General features: G+C 43.5%; 2 protein-coding genes across 2 annotated transcripts in view; one reads left to right on the plus strand and one right to left on the minus strand.

Annotated features, from left to right (window-relative positions):
* ank2b (ankyrin 2b, neuronal) overlaps positions 1 to 11118 on the minus strand; it is a 328402-nt gene extending 317284 nt beyond the window's left edge. Inside the window, exon 1 of the mRNA XM_082977374.1 lies at positions 10590 to 11118. Coding sequence (XP_082833500.1) covers positions 10590 to 10682 — 93 coding nt within the window. The 5' untranslated portion in view covers positions 10683 to 11118. The remainder of the gene's footprint in view (positions 1 to 10589) is intronic.
* A 10952-nt stretch (positions 11119 to 22070) lies between these two features.
* On the plus strand, positions 22071 to 26929 carry LOC106608579 (zinc finger protein 16-like). The gene is made up of 3 exons (XM_014206589.3): positions 22071 to 22958; positions 23194 to 23412; positions 23657 to 26929. The coding sequence occupies exons 1-3, from the start codon at positions 22211 to 22213 to the stop codon at positions 24364 to 24366; spliced, it is 1677 nt and encodes a 558-aa protein (XP_014062064.2). The 5' UTR covers positions 22071 to 22210; the 3' UTR covers positions 24367 to 26929.
* Positions 26930 to 27265: the final 336 nt, after the last annotated feature.

Consider the following 27265-nt stretch of genomic DNA (forward strand, 5'->3'; position numbering starts at 1 on the left):
TCCACAACCAGATCCTGGACATCCTGACAGGCCGACCCCAGGTGGCGAGGGTAGGCAACATCACCTCTGCCACGCTGACCCACAACACGGGGGCCCCTCAGGGGGGTGTGCTTAGTCCCCTCCTGTACTCCCTGTTCACCCACGACTGTGTGGCCACGCAGGACTCAAATTTGCTGATGACATGATGGTGGTAGACCTGATCACCGGCGATGATGAGACAACCTACAGGAGGTTAGTGACCTGGCAGTGTGGTTCCAGGAAAACAACCGATCCCTCAACGTCAATACGACCAAGGACCTGATCGTGGACTACAGGAAATGGGGGGGGGGCGAGCACGCCCACATCCACATCGACGGGGCTGCAGTGGAGCGGGTCGTGAGCTTCAAGTTCCTCCATGTCCAAATCACTAAGAACTAAAAATTGTCCACTCGCACAGTCATAAATAATGCGCGACAGCACCTCTTCCCCCTCAGGAGGTTGAAAAGATTTGGCATGGGCCTTCAAATTCTCAAAAGGTTCTACAGCTGCACCACTGAGAGCATCTTGACGTGCTGCATCACTGCTTGGTATGGCAACTGCATCACCCTCGATCGCAAGGCGCTACAGAAAGGGGTGCGGACAGCCCAGTACATCACTGGGGCTGAGCTCCCTGCCATCCAGGACCTCTATATCAGGCGTGCGAAAGGAAGGCGCAGAAATTTGTTAAAGACTCCAGCCACCCAAACCATAGATTGTTCTCTGCCTCCTCGCGGCAAGCGGTACCGGAGTCTGACACCAACAGGCTTCTGAAGAACTTCTATCCCCAAGCCATAAGAGTGCTAAATATCTAACAAAATGGCTACACGAACTATGCACACTCACAAGACACATTCATACTGACGCCACGCACACACACTCACATAAAATCAGCACATAAGCGTTCTCTATTTCTCGTGGTTTTTTCTACTTTACTTTATTTAATCGTAAATGTACTACTGATATTGATTACTGCATTGATGGGAAAAGAGCTAGCAAGAAAGAAAAAAAAATCACTGTACTTGTACACGTGACAATAAATCTTGAAACTTGAAAGAGAATGTCTATGATCTAAATTACGTTATGGCATACATCAATTTCCCTATGAGGATGAGGGAGTGATACACCAATGCTATTTACTGTTCACTCAGTTGAGTTTTGGGCAAATGGAATTCATGCAAATACAGCTAATGTTCCATAGCTTATTCCCGGTTATGTATTTATTACATTGTGATTCATGGGGAGAAATATAAAATCAAGGAGTTGTATTTCTTTTTCACATGGCAGACTATGTGGATGTCATGGGTAGAGACTGTGGAGATGGGACATAGAGACCATGCTGTTCTCTTGTGTCTCTGGTGGCAGGAGGTAACTGGTGGTGGGATCTGCTTTCTGCTAAAAGCCTAAATCGACTCAGAGATTTCAATGACATCATTACAAAAGTCATTGAGATGAATCATATTGTCAGATTCTGGCGGAGGCTATGGCCTTAACTGGACTCTCGCTCTCCTTCCCCTCCTCCATCACTTCTCTCTCCTTTCTCTCTGGCCCTCCTTATCAATCATTAAGGCCTTTATCTTCCTCCTCCTTATCCTCCTCATCAATCTCCATTTGTCAATTAACGACTGAGGAAATAGAATCAGATCGGCTGCTATGACGACCTCTGCAAAACAACTGTCCTGTTTTCTACAATAACTGATCCAGCATTACCAATACAATATCATCACACTCATCCGAAGATATCCATGTTGCTCTCGCCCCCTCACCCTTGACTCTTTCTTTCCCTTTTTCTTTCTCTCCCTCAATGTCACTCTCTCTGTCTCGCTCTCTCACACACACACAAACATCACACATGAACGCACACACACATACACACACACACGTCACACATATGCATTCACACACACACACATCACACATGTCACCGTTTCCATTGCCAGTACTGATTTTGTCACAATCTGACCATAACTGAGCAGGAAAGAGTGGCAGATGTCCTCAACAGGACCAGATCTGGTGATAAACTGCCTTTTACCTCACACTTCCGCCCTCCCCATCGCCTGTCAGACAATCCTATTCATAATGTTAAACACCATGCCATAGGGGACCTGAGTGTAGGTATACCCATTACAATACAGTAATAACAACAGGCTTATGGTATTTCTACATGGGTTGAACATAGGCTCTGTCACTTTGGGGCCAAAGCCCACAGAAGATGCTGCCCTGTAGGCATACTAGTCATTTCTGAAATGAGTGAAGCAGATAGCATGGCAGTGAGTGAAAGTGTGAGTGCATGTGTGTGTGTGTGTGTGGTTGTGAGTATGTGTGTGGTTGTGAGTATGTGTGTGGTTGTGAGTATGTGTGTGTGTGGTTGTGAGTGTGTGTGTATGTATGTTTGCATGTATGGTGCATGTGTGTGGTTCTGAGTGCATGTGTGATTGTGAGTGTGTGTATATGTGAGTGTATGGACGTGCATGCGTCCATGTGCGTGTGTGCTTGTGTGTGTGCCATATTCTCGAGAGACTGCTTTGCCAAACAATCTGCTACCATGGTGCTGGACAACTGTGCATGTCCCCTGGATGACACTGTGCCAGCTCTCTCCAGCTCTCTCTCTCTCTGTGAGCACCAGCACCAAACTGTGCTATGTAGCATGCAGCCTCACACAGACCTAACGATAGAACACAGAGATGCTTAATCCGTCATGTTTACTGGACTGAGGCTTAGTGATTTTGTGTCCTGTTGTACGCAATATCCTATTTTTAAACTATCTTTAATAACCACACCTATAAGCAGCAATTAGCTTGTACAGGGAAAGCCAAGAGTTTGTTATGAATTTCCTTGGATAGAATACAGGCCCACTGAACTGAAATTGTGATTTAATAGTCAGATCGATGAACGGGCTTGTTTTGTTTTTATTGTTGTCATGCATATAATTTAACAATAAAGAAACTTTAAAATATCCACTGTTAAAATGAAGTGCTTAGTAACACCAAAACTAGTGGCAATTGAGCTGCCACCAACTTGAAGGAGACGAAACCTTAACTTTGTTGGAGTACTGAAACACATCATCCTGAGATGTTTTGAAAGATGACAGGGTGTGTTGTAACACCACTTAATCAAGAGTTGTGCAACACCTTGCCAGGGACTGGGCACACTAAGAGAAAAGTTAGCACCAAAGAGTCCTGTTTGGTGCAGAATTAGATCCCTTTGTCTAGTGTCTTAATGGTTAACATTGTTTTATGTATTTGATCATTTTCCATTTTATACAGCTTTAGCAGGTATTGTCAAGGACAGTGTTCAAACCACCAGCACTAACTGAGGTTGAACTGCAAGAACTCAGGATTCTGCACTTGCTTCTGTTGATAGTCATGTGGGAATGGGTGAGGTCCTCACTGAACGTCAATTTGCCTGACAGTTTAGATATGCGTTCATCATGATCCATTACACCTCATGTCTCACTGGACTTAATACTAATATGGAAATATACATTTATTTCTTCAAACATGTATACAACATTGTGTGAAAGAATCAAAAAGTCTAAAAATGAATTACCCACAATCCTCTAAAACAGAGTCACGTGGCAAGGTGATTAAAACCAAAGACTTACAATGAGTTCAATCACTCAATTTTCTCTCTTTGATTATCATGAAAGATACTTACAGTTGAAGTTGGAAGTTTGCATACACCTTAGCCAAATATATTTAAACTCAGTTTTTCACAATTCCTGACATTTATTCCTAGTAAACATTCCCTGTCTTGGGTCAGTTAGGATCACCACTTTATTTTAAGAATGTGAAATGTCAGAATAGTAGTAGAGAGAATGATTTCAGCTTTTATTTCTTTCATCACATTCCCAGTGGGTCAGAAGTTTACATACACTCAATTAGTATTTGGTAGCATTGCATTTAAATTGTTTAACTTGGGTCAAACATTTCGGGTAGCCTTCCACAAGCTTCCCACAATAAACTGGGTGAATTTTGGCCCATTCCTCCTGACAGAGTTGGTGTAACTGAGTCAGGTTTGTAGGCCTCCTTGCTCACACATGCTTTTTCAGTTCTGCCGACAAAGTATCTATGGGATTGAGGTCAGGGCTTTGTGATGGCCACTCCAGTACCTTGACTTTGTTGTCCTTAAGCTATTTTGCCACAACTTTGGAAGTATGCTTGGTGTCATTGTCCATTTGGAAGACTCATTTGCGACCAAGCTTTAACTTCCTGACTGATGTCTTGAGATGTTGTTTCAATATATCCACATCATTTTCCTCCCTCATGATGCCATCTATTTTGTGAAGTGCACCAGTCCCTCCTGCAGCAAAGCACCCCCACAACATGACGCTGCCACCCCCGCGCTTCACGGTTGGGATGGTGTTCTTTGGCTTGTAAGCCTCCCCCTTTTTCCTCCAAACATAACAATGGTAATTATGGCCAAACAGTTCTATTTTTGTTTAATCAGACAAGAGGACATTTCTCCAAAAAGTACAATCTTTGTCCCCATGTGCAGTTGTAAACCGAAGTCTGGCTTTTTTATGGTGGTTTTGAAGCAGTGGCTTCATCCTTGCTGAGTGGTCTTTCAGGTTATGTCGATATAGGACTCGTTTTACTGTGGATATTGATACTTTTGTACCCGTTTCCTTCAGCATCTTCACAAGGTCCTTTGCTGTTGTTCTGGGATTGATTTGCACGTTTTGCACCAAAGTACGTTCATCTCCAGGAGACTGAACGCATCTCCATCCTGAGCAGTATGACGGCTGCGTGGTCCCATGGTATTTATACTTGCGGACTATTGTTTGTACAGATGAACGTGGTACCTTCAGGGGATTGGAAATTGCTCCCAAGGATGAACCAGACTTGTGGAGGTCTACATTTTTTTCCTGAGGGCTTGGCTGATTTCTTTTGATTTTCCCATGATGTCAAGCAAAGAGGCACTGAGTTTGAAGGTAGGCCTTGAAATACATCCACAGGTACACCTCCAATTGACTCAAATTATGTCAATTAGCTAATCAGAAGCTTCTAAAGCCATGACATCATTTTCTGGAATTTTCCAAGCTGTTTAAAGGCACAGTCAACTTAGTGTATGTAAACTTCTGACCCACTGGAATTGTGATATAATTCACTGTAAGTTAAATAATCTGTCTGTAAACAATTGTTGGAAAAATGCCTTGTGTCTTGCACAAAGTAGATGTACTAACCGACTTGCCAAAACTAGAGTTTGTTAACAAGAAATGTGTGGAGTGGTTGAAAAAATATTTTTACTGACTCCAACCTAAGTGTATGTAAACTTTCAACTTCAACTGTACATTTTGAGCATCATATTAAAACCTGTTGTGGATAGGGGGCAGTATTTTCACGGCCGGGTGAAAAAAAACGTACCCAATTTAATCTGGTTACTACTCTTGCCCTGAAACTAGAATATGCATATAATTAGTAGATGTGGATAGAAAACATTCTAATGTTTCTAAAACTGTTTGAATGGTGTCTGTGAGTATAACAGAACTCATATGGCAGGGAAAAACCTGAGAAGATTCCAAGCAGGAAGTGGCCTGTCTGACAATTTGTAGTCCTTCTGTTGCATCTCTATCGAAATTACAGTATCTGAGCTGTTACGTGACACCTTCTAAGGCTTCCATTGGCTCTCTAAAGCCTTCAGAAACCGGATTGAGGCATCTGTCTCTGGGCAGATAACAGCAGCACAGTTTGTCAGTGGACTGCCTGGTGACAGAGAGACTGGAGATGCGCATTCACGAGACCTCGCCATTTTTTATTTTCGTCTTTGAATGAATACAACATTGTCCGGTTGGAATATTATCGCTATTTTACAAGAAAAATAGCATAACAATTGATTTTAAACAGCGTTTGACATGGTTCGAAGTACGGTAATGGAACATTTTGAATTTTTTGGTCACGAAATGCACTCGCGCGTTACCCTTTGGATAGTGACCTGAACGCACCAACAAAACAGAGGTATTTGGATATAACTATGGATTATTTGGAACAAAAACAACATTTGTTGTTGAAGTAGAAGTCCTGGGAGTGCATTCTGACGAAGAACAGCAAAGGTAATCCAATTTTTCTAATAGTAATTCTGAGTTTAGTGAGCCCTGAAGTTGGCGGGTGTCTGAATAGCTAGCCTGTGATGGCTGAGCTATGTCCTCAGAATATTGCAAAATGTACTTTCGCCGAAAAGCTATTTTAAAATCTGACACAACGATTGCATAAAGGAGTTCTGTATCTATAATTCTTAAAATAATTGTTATGTATTTTGTCAACGTTTATGATGAGTAATTTAGTAAATTCACCGGAAGTTTTGGGTGGGAATGCTAGTTCTGAACATCACATGCTAATGTAAAAAGCTGTTTTTTATATATAAATATGAACTTGATTGAACAAAACATGCATGTATTGTATAACATAATGTCCTAGGAGTGTCATCTGATGAAGATCATCAAAGGTTAGTGCTGCATTTAGTTGTGGTTTGGGTTTTTGTGACATATATGCTTGCTTTGAAAATGGCTGTGTGATTATTTTTGGCTGGGTACTCTCCTGACATAATCTAATGTTTTGCTTTCGCTGTAAAGCCTTTTTGAAATCGGACAATGTGGTTGGATTAACGAGAGTCTTATCTTTCAAATGGTGTAAAATAGTAATATGTTTTAGAAATTGAAGTTATAGCATTTTTAAGGTTTTTGTATTTCACGCCACGCTCTACCATTGGATATTTGGCGAGGAGTTCTGCTAGCGGAACGTCTGTCCTCAACAGGTTTTAAGTTGGATTTATTCTTACATTATTTTCAAATGAAATTAACAAAACATTGAAAGGATTTACATGAATAAATATGGTGTCACGTCCTGACCAGTAAAAGGGGTTATTTGTCATTGTAGTTTGGTCAGGGCATGGCAGAGGGTGTTTGTTTTGTGTGTTTTGGTGCTTTTGGTTTAGGTTCTATGTTTTAATCTAGTTTTCTATTTCTTTTGGCAATGATCTCCAATTAGAGGCAGCTGGTTGTCGTTGTCTCTAATTGGAGGCCATATTTAGTTGTGTTTGTTTGTTTCAGATGTGTTTTGTGGGTGGTTATTTTCTGTATAGCCTGGGAGCCTTATTGAACTGTTTTCGTCGTTTGTTTATTTTGTTTAAGTGTTTTCTTTAAATTAAGAAGATGAGCACTTTACCCGCTGCGCCTTGGTCCAATCCTTACGACGCCTATGACAGAACCACCCACCAAGCAGCGGGGATTGGAGCACAGAGGAGAAGGATCACGACCAAGAAAACACTTAAACAAAGGCAGAACGACGTTTCTGGGAGAGGAAATTAAGGGAGCTACATGAGGCCGAGAGGCATCCCCCAAAACAATTTTTTTGTGGGGGGGGGGGGGCACACGGGGAGTTGGGCAGAGTCAGAGTGGAGACCTGAGCCAACTCCCAGTGCTTATTATGGGGAGCGACGGATCAAGCAAGCACCTTGTTACGCAGAAATGCGCACTGTGTCGCCCATACGCACGCACAGTCCGGTGTGGCCAGTAAGGGCTCCGCAGCGTTGCTGGGCGAGAGTTGGCCGGCAGCCAGGAAGAAGTGCGCCGGCACAACGGATCTGGTCTCCAGTGCGTCTCCTCGGCCCAGTTTACCTTGTGCCTGCTCTACGCACGGCAGCCTTCATTCCCCAGCACAGCCCTGAGCCTCCAGCGACGCTCCCCAGCCAGGGGCCTTTAGCGATGCCGCGCAGCCCAGAGTCTTCTGAACGGGAGCTACGCCCAGAGCCACCTCCATAGTGGGAGGATTGGCAAGGGGGGGGTGTAGCACAGGGACCGTCAACGACTGTCCCTTCCCTCCCTTTAAGTTTGGGGTTGTTTTGTGGGGTTGTTGTTTTTCAGGTGCATTCGGGGTCTGCACCTTTGGGGGGGGGTACTGTCACGTCCTGACCAGTAAAAGGGGTTATTTGTCATTGTATTTTGGTCAGGGCGTGGCAGGGGGTGTTTGTTTTGGTGTTTTTGGTTTAGGTTCTATGTTTTAATCTAGTTTTCTATTTCTATGTTGGGGTTTTGGCAATGACCTCCAATTAGAGGCAGCTGGTTGTCGTTGTCTCTAATTGGAGGCCATATTTAGTTGTGTTTGTTTCACTTGTGTTTTGTGGGTGGTTATTTTCTGTATAGCCTGGGAGCCTTATGGAACTGTTTTCGTTGTTTGTTTAAATGTTTTCTTTAAATAAATTAAGAAGATGAGCACTTTACCCGCTGTGCCTTGGTCCAATCCTTATGACGCCTATGACATATAGAAAAATATTTTGACACTTTGAGACAGTACATTTCGTTGGAATTTTACTATCTTACTGCCCCTCCTGTTTCTAATGTCTAAACAAAGCATTGAAAAAATAAAGGTGGAATTCCACAAAAAAATAAATCTCCACTGGCCCTTATCATCAATCAATATTTAGGCTATAAACATTTTGCATTTATAAACCATTAATTGGATGAGAAACACCGTTTTTATGTTTTGATGCTGCCTTTTCCATGCATTTGAAAACCCCCGAAAGTATTTTCACAACAATCTCTTCACACCAATATTCAGGTTGAAGAACCACTTTGGGTGTTTTAGAATACTTCATTTCTATTTTAAACCACATTCTGAGTATTAAAACATTTACATTGGGTTTATATTCAAAACACCAGATCTCAGCTTAGGTGCAATACTTTTCATGGTTTTATTACACAAGCATGGTGTTTTGAGTCTTTCTATTTTTAGGGTTGTTCTACATAGCAGACAATGTCAAAAGACAACTAAAACCCACCCAGCCCTCAGCACAAAACTCTTCCTCATATGCAAAGTGACATCAATTTTTCATGCCATGGCTGCTTTAACACAACCACCCCAATTTAGCAGGCATGTAAACATTCACATGCTCCAGAACTTATGTATAATTTCAGCCAGTAGTTTTGAAAGTGGTGCTCACAGCTCTGACACACACACACACACACACACACACACACACACACACACACACTTACCCCATCAGACATGCCACCAGGGGTCTTTTCACAGTCCCCAAATCCAGAACAAATTCAAAAAGCATACAGTATTATAGAGCCATTATTGCTTGGAACCTTTCATCTCATATTGCTGAAATGAACAAGAAACCTGGTTTAAAAAACAGATAAATCAACACCTCACAGCACAACGCCTCTCCCCTATTTGACCTAGATAGTTTGTGTGTATGCATTGATATGTAGGCTGTGTGTGCCGTTTTTAAATGTATGTAGTTCTGTCCTTGAGCTGTTCTTGTGTATTAATGTTCTGTATTATGTCATGTTCTGTGTGGACCCCAGGAAGAGTAGCTGCTGCTTTTGCAACAGCTAATGGGGATCCTTTTTGTGTACTACATCATCCAATTGTGTACTATGTCATCCATTTCGTATGATATGTTGTGAATCCAATTTGGACAATATGTTACGAATGTGTTGTGCTCGAGGGCAGAAACACAGGCTCTACAATGTGCTGGGCTACCTAGTTGCAAAACCGGCGACTGTCGTGCAAATGAAAAAAGGTTGTCATTATAGGCTAAAGAGGAGATGCAAATAAGATTCAATGCCAATTGGTTTGCATGAAATAGCCTGGGCTAGCGTGATAAGCTATCGGCTTAACATTCATGCATCGCTCTCACTCAGCAAAATAACGGCTACAGGACATCATGGAAAAATGCCAGCAGCCCATCTTTAAAACCAGTGACTTTGACATGACAACACACCTGTTTATTTAAGCAATAAGGCCCGAGGGGGTGTGGTACATGGCCAATATACCACAAACCCCTGAGGTACCTTATTGCTATTATAAACTGGTTTCCAACGTAATTAGAGTAGTAAAAAGACATGTTTTGTCATACCCGTGGTATATTGTCTGATATACCACGGCTGTCAGCCAATCACCATTCAGTGCTCTGAGGCATAAACAAATTCACTGTCCAAATATCAACTGTAAAGTCAACTGTAAACAACAATGCACACTGTCCTTAGAAAGCATGCATTTTGGATAGTTAATCTGTCTGTTTTGGATGTGATAAATCTTCAATGAAATGCATAGGTTACTGGTTGAATCAACGTTGTTTCCACGTCATTTCAACCAAAAACATCTATGCGTGATGTTGAATCAAGTGGAAAACTCATTGTATTTGCAAAAAGTAATCAAGGGTATTTGTATTTTTTTAACCTACATTTTCACCTAAATCCTAAATAAGTGAAATTGTGCGGGGATTTCACGGTGAATTCACAATAGTTGACAGCTCAACCAAATGTAAATCAAAACTAGACGTTGAACTGACGTCTTTTCCCGGTAGGTTGCAACGTCCATAATACTAGAAATTCACAAAATACACTGCGACCGCTAACAATCACACTAATATTGCAACAAATAAGCTTCAGGACAACTTTGTTTTCGTGAGCTCAAGCGGAGCACCTTGAGGATTTGGTAACCAGGGGAATGTCTTCCCTACCATCCTCCAGCAGACGGTCCACATCAACCACGCGGATACATTGCAATTACAAGGCTTCTAGCAACAATGTAGAGCCAAGTCGATAGTAAATGTATCCAACCCACCTGATGAGCAGTGGTGGGCGCTTCATTCACAGTGGGCGACGGTGTCGATCCTTCCATCGATACTGGAGTGATTGGGATTGGAGAAGAAGCCATGATCCAGTCTCCTTCACAACCCGTTCGCGCTGTCACTTTTCCCGGGTCTCTTTACCATTCGGTCCCAGCGCAGCGGTGGAGACCGTGGCTGCACTGTCAACGTTCCAGGCCGAACACACGGGTTTCTGTCTGGCCTCACAATCTAGATACGAACCCCAATACGTCCTGTGGCTGTGCTTGCTTGTAGCGTGGAGTCAGTGCCAGTCCAGAATGACGTTTCCCGGAGTGTGAGTGTTGTGTGTTTGTGTTTATGTGCGCGTGCTGCAGCAGCACATCTCTGCCTCTCCAGCAACTGCCGCTATTTTATCAGAGATGGTCTGTTTTTGTTTTGTTTCTGCCCCTCTCCCTCTCTCCCTCTCTCCTTCTCTCTTTCAATGCTGTTCTCCTGTGTCTCTGAAGAGGCTACAACGCTCGCGCACGCACAGTTCTGATGGGAGTGAGTGAGCATTGTTGGATTAGAAACTGGGACATATTTCAAAATCATATTCAGCTTGCTCTGTATGGACGCGGAATACACAAATCATTCATTGACATTATTTTATGCAGTTGCATCAGGACAAATGTTTTATGTAAACAAAAAAATCTAAAACAAACAACCCACTGGGCACACAAACGGTTATTCACCGTTACCATAACGTTGTTTCCACTTAATTTCAATGCAATTAGTTGAACCAACGTGGAATAGACGTTGAATTGACATTTGTGACCAGGAAAACAAACGTGTGCTTTCTTCATCAATGAAACAGCACATAGAGTTTACTGCACACTTAATGCGACAAATATGATTCACTTGCGCTGACTTTTAATCCAAATGAATACATTTTGAGACTAACACCAGCACTATTGGTCTACTGCAGTCTCTAAGAAAGAGCTAGAATATAAGACAGAAACGCCCCTAAACCTGCATGCGCTATGCTATTATTGAAAGATGTATTTTATGACTGGGTCTGTAGGGACTATGGTGGGTTGTAACTCAAGGACAGCCTCAGCCTCTCCACCCACAATTTGTCACAGGGGACACTGAAGGGTGTATCTGGGATGGGGGTGGGGCTGGTGTCCCAGCTGGTGACAGTTTATTGGTCAGGGACTGAGTAATGAGTAGTGATTTAGAGCAGGCCTTCTTTACACTATTGATGACACAAACAAGGTTCAGGAGAGATATTTGTGCTGTGTAAAGAGACAGATCTAGATTCAAATCTCTCTTTAAGAGATGTCTAGGTCGTGTGGGTGGGCCGTCATTGTAAATAAGAATGTGTTCTGAACTGATTTGCCTAGTTAAATAAAGGTTCAATTAAAAACAAAAAACAGCTCTCCCACACCACAGGTGCGTTCAGTTCGCTAGAACGTTTGCTACGTAGTGGAAAGGTTTGTACTGAACAACACGTTTCCCCAAAACGACTGATCCCGACCCAGCACCGGCCCCAGTTTCTCGTTTCCTGGTTCCCGATTCCTGTTTTTCTCAGGCCCACAGTCCCAGCACCAACCCCTGGTTTTCCAGCCCTGGTACCAGCAGGATTTCCAACCCGGACCCAACACCAACCCAGGATTTTCCCGGTCCTAGCCCCAACACCAGCACCAACCCTGGACGTAGCACCGACCAACCACAACTGCCAACTCAGACCCAACCCCTTGTCCTCCCCTCCCCTCCCCCAACACAAAGACACTAACACACCGTCAACCACCCCACCAGACTAACCAAGACTGATTGACTGGCTGACAAATTGATGGACTGATGATCGTTACATGTTATTTGAACAAATGCATTTCATGTTTTTTGCTCAACTTAATTTGTTTAGACATTTTTACATGTAATGAATTTTGGAAAAACCAAATGAATTGGCGTTTCCCCAAAACGTTCTTGTATGTTTGTTTGTTAAAATAGCCACACATTTTGTGAATCATTGCATTAATCAAGTGTGCAACACTATGTGCAATATGGTTTAGATGAGAAGCTCCTGTATAGTTTGAATTTCTATCCTTATTTTCTTTGTCTATATACTATGGTATTTATGGTATGTTTATAGCTGCACATTTGCTGCATCAGAGAGGAAGAGAGGGTTTAGGCCGCTCAAAATCAGTCCACGAAAATAAGACCACAAAGTGAGGATTTTTTGTTGTTGTTGTATGGAGGTCAATGAGAGTGTCGAATTTGGTCAACAAAATGTTTTATAGCTAATTTGCTACGTCGCTTCGCAATGGTTAGGTTGTTATGAATGCACTCATATAAATGGGCGCACGTGGCATTTCAGCAACAACAACAAAAAAGACTATCGGAGTTGTGCCTGTTGTTCACGCGCATATCTGCCCTTTCATTGGCTAGAATGGCCCCACCTGATCTCGCTTCTTCACACCTGCTTTCAATCTTTGAGGACATGCATTTCCATTCTTAAAGTGGTCACTCGATTATTTTGTCAATATAATAGACAATCTTTGGCTGCATTCATAACCAAGTGGGAGGTGGGAATTTACAAGTTGTGAAGTCATAAATACCAGTTGGATGCATTCACGTGCTTTGAACTCATTGAGAAACGTTAATAGCACAGGAGGTTGGTGGCACCTTACTTGGGGAGGACGGCACATGGTCATGGCTGGAGCGGAATAAGTGGAAAGGTATCAACAACAAACACGTGGTTTCAATGATTTCCATGTGTTTGATGCCATTCCATTTGCGCCGTTATTGTGAGCCGTCCTCTCAGCAGCCTCCACTGACTAACAGCCAACAAGCTGCGATAACCATAAACTAAATGTACAGCTATCATGCTTGTAAACAAATTATAGAGTTAAAAAAATGAATAGATAGATGTTTATAAATAATGTTTTGTTGTTACATTTAACTGGTAATTTCCTTAATAGGTGGGAGCAGTCGGAGCTCTGGGATGATAGATGAGTGTTCCACTAGTAATTACCAGTTTGAAGGCCATTCAAGTGGATTTTTCCTACTCGTATGTGGTAAATTCCTCCTTCCCACTTGGTTACGAACGCAGTATCACACATGAAGCAGGTATATACAGTACCAGTCAAAGGTTTGGACACACCTACTCATTCCAGGGTTTTTCTTTATTTTTACTATTTTCTGCATTGTAGAATAATAGTGAAAACATCACAACTATGAAATAACACATATGGAATCATGTAGTAATCAAAAAAGTGTTAAACAAATCAAAATATATTTTAGATTCTTTAAAGTAGCAACCCTTTGCCTTGATGACAGCTTTGCACACTGTTGGCATTCTCTCAACCAGCTTCATGATGTAGTCACCTGGAATTCATTTCAATTAACAGGTGTGCCTTGTTAAAAGTTAATTTGTGGAATTTCTTTCCTTAATGCGTTTGAGTGATATACAGAATGATATACAGAAGATAGCCCTATTTGGTAAAAGACCAAGTCCATATTATGGCAAGTAATGCTCAAATAAGCAAAGAGAAATAGCAGTCCATCATTACTTTAAGACATGAAGGTCAGTCAATGCGGAACATTTCTTTTCAAGTGCAGTTGAAAAAACCATCAAGCGCTATGATGAAACTGGCTCTCATGAGGACCGCCACAGGAAAGGAAGACCCAGAGTTACCTCTGCTGCAGAGGATAAGTTCATTAGAGTAACCAGCCTCAGAAATTGCAGCCCAAATACATGCTTCACAGAGTTCAGTAACAGACACATCTCAACATCAACTGTTCAGAGGACACTGCATGAATCAGGCCTTCATGGTCGAATTGCTGCAAAGAAACCACTACTACTAAAGGAAACTAATAATAAGAAGAGACTTGCTTGGGCCAAGAAACACGAACAATGGACATTAGACCGGTGGAAATCTGTCCAAACAGGACAATGACCCAACACACCTCCAGGCTGTGTAAGGGCTATTTGACCAAGAAGGAGAGTGATGGAGTACTGCATCAGATGACCTGGCCTCCACCCAATTGAGATGGTTTGGGATGAGTTGAACCGCAGAGTGAAGGAAAAGCAGCCAACAAGTGCTCACCATATGTGGGAACTCCTTCAAGACTGTTGGAAAACCATTCCAGGTGAAGCTGGTTGAGAGAATTCCAAGAGTGTGCAAAGCTGTCATCAAGGCAAAGGGTTTGAAAAATCTAAAATATATTTTGATTTATTTAACACTTTTTTTTTTACAACATGATTCCATATGTGTTATTTCATAGTTTTGATGTCTTCACTAATTTTCTACAATGTAGAAAATAGTAAAAATAAAGAAAAACCTTTGAATGAGTAGGTGTGTCCAAACTTTTGACTGGTTCTGTATATGTATGGCTTTGACCACACCAGATCCAAGGCTAGTGTAAACATAAACAATTCAAATCTGATGTTGAAGAGAACTAGATCCCACTAGACACATTTTATTCATGTAAATCCACCCATTGATAAGCCCCTCTCTCCTTCACCTCTGTGAAAGTGTCAGAGACAGGGGGAGGGGTGGTAGCCTAACCCTATAGTCTGGGACAGGACGACCAGCCTCCACCCGAACATAGAGGAGAGGGAGAATGACTCTTCTCCTATCACCGGTAATGGAGACAGATGGATATATAGGTTATGTGTGTTGGACAGGAGCTGAGGGCGATAGGCTATAACATCTCTGACACCCTCGCTTTGTGCACAGGGGCATTGTCATGATGAAACAGGAAAGGACCTTCCCCAAAATGTTGCCACAAATTTGGAAGCACACAATCGTTGAGAATGCCTTTGTATGTTGTAGAGTTAAGATTTCCCTTCACTAAGGGGAACTAAGGGGCCTAGCTCGAACCATGAAAAACATCCCTAGAACATTATTCCTCCTCCACCATATGTGTCATCCAATGACGGTGCCACGTTGAAAGTCACTGACCCCTTCAGTAAAGGCCATTCTACTGCCAATGTTTGTCTATGGAGATTGCATCGCTGAGTTTTGTATATTTAGTGTATGTCCTCCCCATCCCTAATATCCAATTCCAAAGCTGCTACAGATGTACGATCTTAATTCGAAATGCAGGAAATGTGAAAAGTTTAGTGTATTTTAGGTTTAAAAGATTTCTGAAGTTTGTAATTTCCATTGTGAAATTTCAGACTTGATTTTCCCTTACGAAAAGATATCAACCCCTACAAAAATGTCCATTAATTATAATCCACATAATAATTCACATTTCCTGTTCCTGCAGGATTATTTTCCTGATGTAGCAAACTGGCTCAAATGAAGATCCTACATCTGTAGCTACTCCCTACTGTGCTGGCTGGCTGGACGTTGTCCAGATTGATGTGTTCATTACAGCACTATGTCAGAATTACATTTGGGGCTATTATACCCATGCGAATTTGATCGAATCACCGAGGTGGGATCGTGGAAGGTCACGACTGGGCGTAATGGGAGCCGCCATGGTAACGCTGAATGTTTTCTTTCTGAGTCATGGTACTTCTATGGCCATCACATTACTGTTGATGTGGAGGAGTATACAATGTCCAGTCCCAACTCTGATTTGCTACTCATGCCATCAGGGACAAGTAGGAGGGTGGTACCCCAGCTTTACCACAGATCTAGGATCAGCATACCCTAACCCGAATCCTAACCTTAACCACATTATCTGATTCTGTATCAGTGGTTAGAGGCAACTTCTACTTAATCCCCTCTGTGGTGCATTAGGACCTACGGGCAGAACCTGATTGGATTATTGGCCCAGTGGGCGGGGTCTGATGTTGTAAAGGGACAGGAGAGATAATTGAAAGAGGATTATCTAATATTCTAGGAAGCAGGAAGAGAAGAGTGGCTCCTGAGTGGTGCAGCGGTCTAAGGCACTGTGTCTCAGTGCTAGAGGCGTCACTACAGACCCTGGCTCGATATCAGGCTGTATCACAACCGGCCATGATTGGGAGTCCCATAGGGAAGCACACAATTGACCCAGTGTCATTAGGGTTTGGCCATGGTAGGCCGTCATTGTAAATAAGAATTTGTTATTAAATGACTTGCCTAGTTAAATAAAGGTTAAATAAATAAAAGCAACCAGAGAAAGGAAGACATAAACCTTGTTAAACTGAAAGTGAGATGTCTGTATTCATGAGAGATACAGTATATCAGAGCCAATGAATCCTTATTGACTAGACGAACACCTCTCAGCTCTTATTCACTGAAATGCTGTGAGACTTGAGCAGAAAACCATTAGCTAACCTACTGTATGTCGTCCATTGGACGCTACCCATCCCCTATAGAATCTAAATGTTCATCACAGGACCTCCATGTCATATATCTGGGCAGAGAGAAACAGGGTCTATTTTTACATAGTGGTTGGTTGGAATGACTCAGTTCACCTGTCAGTGAGCGTCACACTGAGGTGCCCTCTCAGCCAGAAGAACCTCGATGGGCCTGGGGATAGAGAGGAGAGGATAGAGAGAGTGTGTGTGTGTGTGTGTGTGTGTGTGTGTGTGTGTGTGTGTGTGTGTGTGTGTGTTCACTTTTGCACTTGTGGATTCCAATACAAACGTCATTGACGAGTCATCTGATTTGAATGTGACTGAAGTGGGTCTGGTTTTGTGGACGCTTGGAAGTGGAAAATATTTACCTAATGCCCATTGCCAGTGGGCAGAATCACCTGTAACCTCTGTAGAGTCACTACTGGCCTGCTGTCTGAATGAGTTAGACTTATACCAACATTAATTCTGTACAAATAGTTACATAGCCCAATGCTAGAGTATAGAAAATGGCTGAATGGAATCTAATGGGAAAAGGAATGGGATAAGCCTCACTGATTAAGGTCATGAGTTGGATGCCCTTTGACCTTTAATCAGTGATACAGATGTGGCCCATCTATGAGAGAGCGATAGAGCGGAAGGGAAGAAAACAAAACATATTTTGACAAGTGTGCTGAGATTTAAGAGAGGAAAGGGAGAGAAGATTACAATTTGGTCCCCATCTTTCAAAATGTATTTCTGCCCATCATGACGTGAGCCATCAATCAACAGTTGTATTGAGAGCATTTTTCCAGTGCTTTGCATGCTATTAGTGAGAGATGGTGATTCAAAATGCTTAACAGGAAAAATTATCTGTAATCTGGTAGGCTCACTGAGTTACACACACACAGCAGAGAGAGATAAAACCCCTTCCATTAGAGAGGAAGTACACAGCGCATCACTTCCACGTTTTTCCATCACAACACAGGTTACCAGGCGGTTCCCAGACTCTCTACACAGGAAAAACACCCCTCACAACAACACAGCCTGGATGGAACCATAGTGTGCTATTCATCATATGTTTTGGATGGAGAGGAGTTGGGTCATATATGGTATATGGTAATAATGTGTAACTATCTCACCACTTTCATGAGGAAAATGTATTCTGGAAATAGAAACAGAAATGGTTTGTATTTGTTCAAGCAATACTATAAGAATTGGTTCATACCAGGTAGAAACACTTAATGTTCTGCTTGAATACTATGTCATTGCAGGGAACATTGTAACAGCAACAAGAGATACTGCACCAACTCTCTTCAGAAGTGTGGAAAGGTACAAGTCAGTGATACACTGAAATACCAAACCATTAAGACTTCTCACTTGATTTCACATCGCTATGGCTCTCTGCCATTATCTCACAGCCAGTGTGACAGTACAACTCTTCAATTTGAGTGGAACTGACACTACTGTCTGATTTGTGCCTCTCTCCTCATACCCTCGGACAGAGGAACAGTGTGATTGTGGGAGCAGAGCAGTCCCCCATCGACAAACTTATGATGAACAAATGAATAACTGTGTGGTACACTGCATTAACCCTGCACTTGATGCACCTTTCTCATTTAAACAATGTACATTTAAATGTTAAATTTACCAAATCCAGTAATTATTTGTCTGACTTCTGTGTTTTTTCCCTCTTGTTGAGTTATGTGCTGTCCATAACAGCAGCACCTGAAAGTAGGCAGTATGGTAACATATACCACAGGCTTTTGTAACATGACTAGGTTGACTTTATAAACTGAGCCACCATTCAACACATGCTGATACACAGTAGGTCATTTTATGGAACATCAGCACGTCATACATTTACATCATTTAACAGACACTCTTACCCCAAGCAACTTACAGTAGTGAGTGCATACATTTTAATACTGGTCCTCCCTGGGAATCCAACCCACAACCCTGGCATTGCAAGCACCATGCTCTACCAACTAAGCTACAGAGGAATGTGTGCTTTCTCCCCATGTGTCATTGTCCCAAATGGAATTTAACACATAACGTATCTTTTGTACAGTGTTATTATTTATAATGGCTTGAGATGCTAAGACAGTGGTTGTAAATTATAAATGTACTTTTTTTTCTCCTCACCTTTTTCCTAATGATTTATCAGCTAGTAGCTGTTGTTGAGCGTACAGTATGCACAGAATACAGCTATAACCAACCTGTATTACTGTCAATCAGATCAAATTAGCACAAATCATAATAACATGTCTGACAATACTATTCATTTGTCCTGCCTTAATGCTCATGACAAGCACATGCAGCGTATTGGACGACTGTAGAAAACCCATTATGATTGGTTGCCAGTACACAAAATGAGCTATCTAAAACCCAATCGGAGAACCCTTTGCTGAACCCTTTTTGGTTACAGGTAGAACCCTTTTGGGTTCAATGTTGGACCCTTTCCACAGAGGGTTCTACATGGAACAAGAAAGGGTTCTACGTGGAACCAAAAAAGGTTCTCCCTGGAACCAAAAAGGGTTATCCTATGGGGACAGCCGAAGAACCCTTTTGGAACCCTTTTTTCTAAGAGTGTACCAGACACTTGATGGTAACTGTACCACCCCTGATCATGTGACGCTTCCTTTCCAGTGTGTGTGAGGAACGTGTGCGTATGTTTTTTTTCTGGTTCAGACCCATCTGCCATCTCATTGATGTCTATAAGAGATCCACCCCGTTAAGCAGACAGGAAATGACCATTTCTTTTCAATGGTAAACAGCCTGAGTGAAATATTTTAATTTATCCACCATCATTGGTTGACGTTAGGATTATGTGTCACACTTACAGTGGCTAGCTGGGTGGAAAACTGTCCTCTCAGGGAGAATGTCACAGGACAGGAGCAGACTGGCCTGTCACTCACAGTGGACAGAGTCAACTTCTCTCTCCTTCCACAGTGGGTCTGACTTTGACAGAGGACATGTGTGGTTGTTCCTGTCACAGGACGGTGTCAAATCAGAATCACTCCTGGACACACACACTCTCTCTCTTTTTCTCTCTCTGTCGCTCTCTCTTGCTCTGTTGCTCTCTCTCACTCTGTTGCTCTCTCTCGCCGACTGTGGCTATGTGCATTAGTCACTCAATGTGTTAAATTGAGAGCCCTACAGTAATATCTCACTGAATATTTCAACTCAAAAACTCCAAGGTCAGCTTTATGTAAGCATACTTTGATTCATGAGTTGAAAGCACTGATCTATTTGATATGTAGAGGATTGATTCTGGTATTACAAACCCTCTCTCAAAGATATAGTTTTCCAGATGAGTGCTGTTCTTCCAGAATGTAACTACCACAACCAGGATATGAGTCACAAGATGTTCTTTAGATCTTATTGGCTAAAGCAAAGTGATACAATTAACAACAATTAACATCAATTACGTGTCATCCTTTCAATGGCACATCTCCACCCACAGATGCCCTGAGGAAAACCCATTTGGATTCATTTCTCTTACATTATCAATGGACCAATCACATGTAGGCTATTGCAGGTTCTAAAGTGTCACTTATGGGATTGGATCAATACATTGCATTTCTCACTACGCCACAGTGTATCAGTCAAACCTTAATGAGACACTTCAGCGAATTAAATCTACTCACATTGATTTGTCATTCAGCATGATATTTAAATTCTTAACCCCCTGCTATCCCAAAAGCTCCAAAATATCTGTTAGTCACTTCTTTTCCTTAAAGGGATAGTTCACCCAAATTACAAAGTAACATACTGGTTTGGAGACAGTGGCCAGGTAAACAAAACCAAAGCATGAATTGCTGTCTTGTCAGTATCAGGTACCAAGGTAAGACCCAAGTGCAGACTGTGTGAAGTAACAATGTTTATTGTAACAACAGGTGCATGCAAACAACAGGTCAAGGCAGACAGGGGTCAATAATCCAGAATAGAGGCCAAAGTACAGGACAGCAGGCAGGTATAAATACACAGGCGATAATGGGGAAGATGAGCGACACCTGGAGGGGGGTGGAGACAATCACAAAGACAGGTGAAACAGATCAGGGCGTGACAGTCAGACTGTTTCTAGGGTAAAGAAAACAATATATTCTCAGACTGTTTCCAGGATAAGGAAACCAATATGACATTTCGGTGAACTATCCCTGGTGCTCACCGAAGGTGCTGAAGTGAAAAACATAAACACTTGAGTAAGAGATACTTAACAAGATAACATATGAGTAGGTTTTATATACAGTATCTATTCCCACTATTTACCTGTCATTAGAGAAGCACGCACCAACTGTCGATGTCAGCAGAATGGAGGAGGAGTGGCTGGCTCATTACCTTGCACGTCGACCAACCTGTGAAATTCATGACTTCATTAATAGGCGTAAACAGATGGGCAGCTTTAAATAAAAGTGCAACTCAACCTCAAACTCAGCAGGCATATGCAAATATAAACCTGATCTGTCAATAACTGTATCTTAATGAGCATATTGCATTTCATATTGCTTTTCAGTGTGCACTCGCTCATTGCACTGTAGAACACACCTGAGAGTTTGATAAAGTGACGCCTTCCAACTGCACCAGTACCATAAACCTATCTCGTTTAAACTGTGTAGGCCTTTAGCCAACCACCAGGCTATGTATGTGTATGTATTAGACCTCGCCTCACCGTTGGTTGGTGGCTAGTTCAGAGTGGTATTGGGGCAGGGGGGTGGGGTACTCTGGTAAAGACCTCCTGATATAGAATGACCTGTATGCCTCCATAACTCCCTTTTATGGCATGGACAGTTACATAATAGAATGATGTGGTAGATTAACCTAAATAACGTTTCTGACAGGAAGGACTAGTCTAGTATTAAGTCGTAGAATTTAGAGCGGCTGTGAAAGACTAATGGTTTCAATAGGTCAACGTTGTGTGGCTATTTGGTCAATTCTGACCCCTGCTGCAGGCTCGAAGAAAGTACAACAACAAAAGACTAACGCCTCGATCACACCAACAGTATTATTGCAGTGTGGTACACCAGAAGTTGCCTTCGCCTTGCAGCATTGCGTTGCAGAGGCAGCTGCAGGGTGGTGCTTACGTTGGATTTATCGAACGTATGCATCAAACTGTATGTCTACATTGCTTGACAGAAATGGTTGCACACAAATCCAGATGATGCTGCGTACCATTTTGCGCAAAAGGACTGTCGGTGTGATCAAGGCGGTAAAGCATGGTAGTTCTTGGAGTGCGTGGAGGGTGGCGCTGCTTCTCAAATCCACCACCCGTTTGCACGGAAATCTGCGCTTGAAACTCTTCTCTGTGGCGCATTGCTGGATGTCTTTCAGCATCTTCAGAACACAGTAGCTAGCCTGTTAGCTAGAGCTTCCAAAGATATGAGCCGTAAAAGAAACCACAGTTTTACCGAAACAAGCCTTTCTCCCGACCCTCAAAACGCATTCATGGACACGCCGGTGTCCGCAGCGCGACCCGATGAAGATTTATTGGAATTCGAGCCCGACGAGGAGCTACTCTGCTCGGTGAGCGACATCACCGAACACCTTGGGAGAAACATAACAGTGGTGCTGGAGACGGCGTTGTCCGAAATCAGGAAAATGGTCAGCGTCAGGATACGGGTTCTGAAAATGGAGCTTCGGGAGAAAACGGACGAAATCGAAGTCTTAAAAACGAGACTAGAGGTGCAAATAGACGGAAGGGACCCGTATCCTGGAGGAATGACCACCGAGGTTTCATCTGTATTCAGGAAAGCAGACTTCCATTCAGGCAGCAAACACAACAACAACGACCACAAGAAAGCCAAACCAGCCATGCCTGGCGTGAAGAAAGAAAACATTAATGCCATTTGCGACTATCTGATGAAAGATAAGAATTCACGGGGTGCTGAAACGGACAGCGACCCGAGCAATCCTTCGTCTGGTAGCGACAGGGACAGCCGCCACGATCCCCAGCCGCACTCCCTCAACCACCTGTGGCCGGACAGCGGCATCCCTGACGCGGGGCACGGGGACGGGGAATCGGACTCGGCCACGGATGACATATTTGACATGTCGCTACCATCAGGAAGCAAGCGGATCCATGACTATGAGTGGATGACTGGGGTGGAGTACACGTCGGATTTGAAAGGTAACCTCATCAATAATTCACTGCACCAATTCATCACTAACCTCATCAATCACCCACTGTACCAATCAATCATTGCTAATATTAACATTGGCAATGGAGTAGGGGTGAACTTTGGAATTTATATGCTGATGTTATCCAGTCCTGCCACATTGCATGTGTCTATGTTTCTATGTATAGAACCTCTGTACCTTTCTATAAATGGGTGTGAACACAAACCATATGTTTGTTTTCTGAGGTATGAGGGACCCTAAATCGGAGAGTGCCAAAACACCAGATGAGGAAGATGATGAAGAGGGTGACGAGTCAAAAGAAGAAAGGAATGCTGGATTGGAGCATCCCCCAGCCCCTCTCTCCCATGACACAAACAGCCCTGACTTTCCCCTGCACCCCCAGGGCTCTCCAGCAGGGGAGGGGGACAGCTCTTTGGAGGCCCATGTGGATCGACTTGAACCGGGTGAGAGAGGAGATAGATGTCCTAGTTGACACACGTAAACATTTGCATCCTATACATCGTTCATTTTTGATCTCTCATCATCGTCTTTCTTTGTGCCGTGCGTTTTGATGATTGTTTTAGTGATTTTCTGCAGCCGTCTAACCGATCCTTATTGTCTTTGGCTGCATGTTCCTATTGCACGCTGGTGACCTAGAGGACAGAGTGCAATAACCATAATCGTTACATTTGTCTACTCTGTTCACAGGGCAGCAGTTTACCTCCCACACATACCTCTGCCCACTGTGTGGAACCTTCTGCCCCGACTCCTTGTTCCTAGAGGAGCACCTCAAACTGATACACGGTGACACCACCGGCACCCACAGCGCCCTGCAGTCCACCTCCGTTGCTCCCCTCACTCTGGGAGAGGGTAGCAGTGACTCCAAGCGGGGGTTGGCGGGCGTTGAAGGAGGGAGCATTCCGGCTGGAGCTAGGGGGATGGGCCTAGCAAGAGGAGGAGGAGGAGGAGTAGGGACGAGGGAGAAGAAAGTGGAAGGGGGTTACGAGTGTGGAGATTGCGGCCGCCATTTCAACTACTTGGGCAACCTGCGGCAGCACCAGCGCATTCACACGGGGGAGAAGCCCTTCATATGCCCAGAGTGTGGGGAGAAGTTCCGGCACGCTGCCCGATTGAAGAGTCACCGGCTGGGGCACAACGGAGGCCAGAGCCCCTTCCCCTGCCCCCAGTGTGGGAAGGGCTTCCCGGTGCTCTCCGGCTTAAAGAGACACCAGCGGGTACATACGGGGGAGAGTCCCTACGCGTGCCAGCAGTGTGGGCGGCGCTTCAAGGAGCTGGGTAACCTGTACACCCACCAGAGGATTCACAGTGGTGCCACGCCCTACTGCTGCCAGCAGTGTGGGAGGAGCTTCCGCCACCTGGGCACCTACAAGAGCCACCGCTGCACCCCCACACAGTGACAATCTACACCGTTACCTTGAAGCTAGGCTGGCTAACTGCTAAGTCTAGCCTAGCCATCACAGGAGCCTATTGATATGCTGTTAACTGAGGCAGGAACATTGTCTGAGTCTAAAGACAAGCCTCGTATGGACTTAAAAGGGAGGGAGACTGTGCCATGATGAAGAAGAGGTCAAAGGGCATCCTGATGAAAGCCATGGCCTCGTTCAAATACTACAAAACACATAATTCCCTCTTCGGCTCCCTTCCTTGAAGTAATCACTCATCTAATAATAATAATACTTTTAATATATATAGCGCTTTTCATGACAAACAAGAATCCCAAGTTGCTTTGAAAACAAAAACAAATGTAGGGATCTGGCAGTTCCTGTGTGATGGTCTTCCACAGCTTCAGATGTCTAGGCAGTTCAGAAAGGCAACCGGTAGCAGTAGCTTAAGTGGCAGGAGTGTTGATGATACAGACAGGCAGAGAGAAACATCAGTCAGATACTGGTAGACAGGCCTGGAGCTCTTCATCAGAGAGCCAGGGAGAATCATCAGTCAGATACTGGTAGACAGGCCCAGAGCTCTTCATCAGAGAGGGAGAATCATCAGTCAGATACTGGTAGACAGGCCTGGAGCTCTTCATCAGAGAGGGAGAATCATCAGTCAGATACTGGTAGACAGGCCTGGAGCTCTTCATCAGAGAGGGAGAATCATCAGTCAGATACTGGTAGACAGGCCTGGAGCTCTTCATCAGAGAGGGAGAATCATCAGTCAGATACTGGTAGACAGGCCCAGAGCTCTTCATCAGAGAGGGAGAATCATCAGTCAGATACTGGTAGACAGGCCTGGAGCTCTTCATCAGAGAGCCAGGGAGAATCATCAGTCAGATACTGGTAGACAGGCCTGGAGCTCTTCATCAGAGAGGGAGAATCATCAGTCAGATACTGGTAGACAGGCCTGGAGCTCTTCATCAGAGAGGGAGAATCATCAGTCAGATACTGGTAGACAGGCCTGGAGCTCTTCATCAGAGAGGGAGAATCATCAGTCAGATACTGGTAGACAGGCCTGGAGCTCTTCATCAGAGATTCAGGGAGAATCATCAGTCAGATACTGGTAGACAGGGCCAGAGCTCTTCATCGATCACTCAAATGTATTTACAAAGCCCCTTTTTACATCAGCAGGTGTCACGAAGTGCTATACAGAAACCCAGCCTAAAACCCCAAACAGCAAGCAATGCAGATTTAGAAGCACGGTGGCTAGGAAAAACTCCCTAGAAAGGCGAGGAACCAGAGGAACCAGGCTCTTCTGGCTGTGCCGGATGGAGATTATAAGAGTACATGGCCATTAAGACCAGATCGTTCTTCAAGATGTTCAAACGTTCATAGATGACCAGCAGGGTCAAATAATAATCACAGTGGTTATAGAGGGTGCAACAGGTCAGCACCTCAGGAGTAATTGCCAGTTGGCTTTTCAAAGCCGAGCATTCAGAGGTCGAGACAGCAGATGCGAGAGAGGGAGTCTAAACAGCAGGTCCGGGACAAGGTAGCACGTCCGGTGAATTGGTCAACAGTTGAAACTGGATCAGCAGCAGGACTAGGTGGACCAGGGACAGGAACAGCCAGGAGTCAGGCCAGGTAGTCCTGAGGCATGGTGAGCATGGTGCTAGGGATCAGGTCCTCTGTGAGGGGAGAGAGAGCAAGGGGCATGTTGTCTCCTCTGTAAGTAGCTAGGCTGGATCGTCCACTGTCAAAGTGTAACACCCACCTGGGCGATGCTTCGGCGGCTATAAAAGCAACAGAAAAGACCGACGCACCTCAACAGTAGTCTGGAACAGAGGTGAGTTTCTGCCATTCCCTCACACCGCAGTCCACATCAATATTTACAGAGCTCTCTGCCTAGGCGACCTCACGGCACCACGGCAACCCCGGAACTCTGACATGTCAGATCTGTGATTACTTCAAGGAAGGAAGGATGCATTTTAGTAGTATAGCCTTTTGGGAAGAGGACGCACACTAACAGAACAGTGTGACTGCTGCCACCATGTGGACTTTCTATGTTACTGCACAAATGAAGCTTCACGGTGGCTCTGTCGAGGGCTGACTACGTTTTAACCTCATTTACCTACCAATGACTTCTGTCCAGAGCAGATGAGTTGGCATTTTATCATTTGTAATAACTATGCTGTAACCTGTATTACTGATATTATATTCTTTACACGTTGTTGGTATGTCCACCTGCATGATGATGACGACATGTCATAAGTTATTGTGAAGTGATATCTGTAGTCTACCCCTTTCAGATTCACCCCTCGGTTAACAGGCTAGTTATCCACAGAGGTTCAGGAAAACGTTCAGTTCAAGGGCAAGGATGTACCAGTAAATAATAACCCCTCTTTTCTCTGTTCACTCTAGTTGTGTAGCTAAAAGCAGTCAGGTGTTTAGAGAGCAGGGAAATGGAGGTGTCTGCATTATGATGCATTTACAAGACATTACCACAGTCATGTTAGTGCACCATTATCATAACATGGGGAATATTTCAATAATGCTATGCAAAGAACAATATTAAACATTCTAAAAGTTGTCCCTTCTCTCTTTCTCTCTCTCTCTCTCATTTATATATATATATATATATATATATATGGCTCTGGCTAAAAGTATTCCCAATACTGTATGTGAATGTTGAACACATATAAAGAATCACCAACTTGTCAGACTGTTTCGGTAAACAATGAGTATAAAAACGCTAGATGTGAAATGCTAATCATTGGCCGGCTGCATTCTAATAAACATTCTTATGCGGTGCTTGTGTTGTGGATGTACTTTTCCGCATCACTTCCTCCATTGACGAAGACATCCTGACACATTTTACATCTACATTTGAGTCATTTAGCGGACGCTCTTATCCAGAGTGACTTAC

Source organism: Salmo salar, chromosome 07 (assembly GCF_965601325.2).
Source record: "Salmo salar chromosome 07, fSalSal1, whole genome shotgun sequence".
Lineage (NCBI taxonomy): Eukaryota > Metazoa > Chordata > Actinopteri > Salmoniformes > Salmonidae > Salmo > Salmo salar.

Excerpts from the sequence above, each read along its gene's own strand:
- LOC106608579 (XM_014206589.3), top strand. The coding sequence starts at position 22,211 with ATGAGCCGTAAAAGAAACCACAGTTTTACCGAAACAAGCCTTTCTCCC. Across the intron at positions 22,959-23,193 it reads GTACACGTCGGATTTGAAAG|GTATGAGGGACCCTAAATCG; the intron begins GTAACCTCATCA and ends TTGTTTTCTGAG. Across the intron at positions 23,413-23,656 it reads TGTGGATCGACTTGAACCGG|GGCAGCAGTTTACCTCCCAC; the intron begins GTGAGAGAGGAG and ends CTCTGTTCACAG.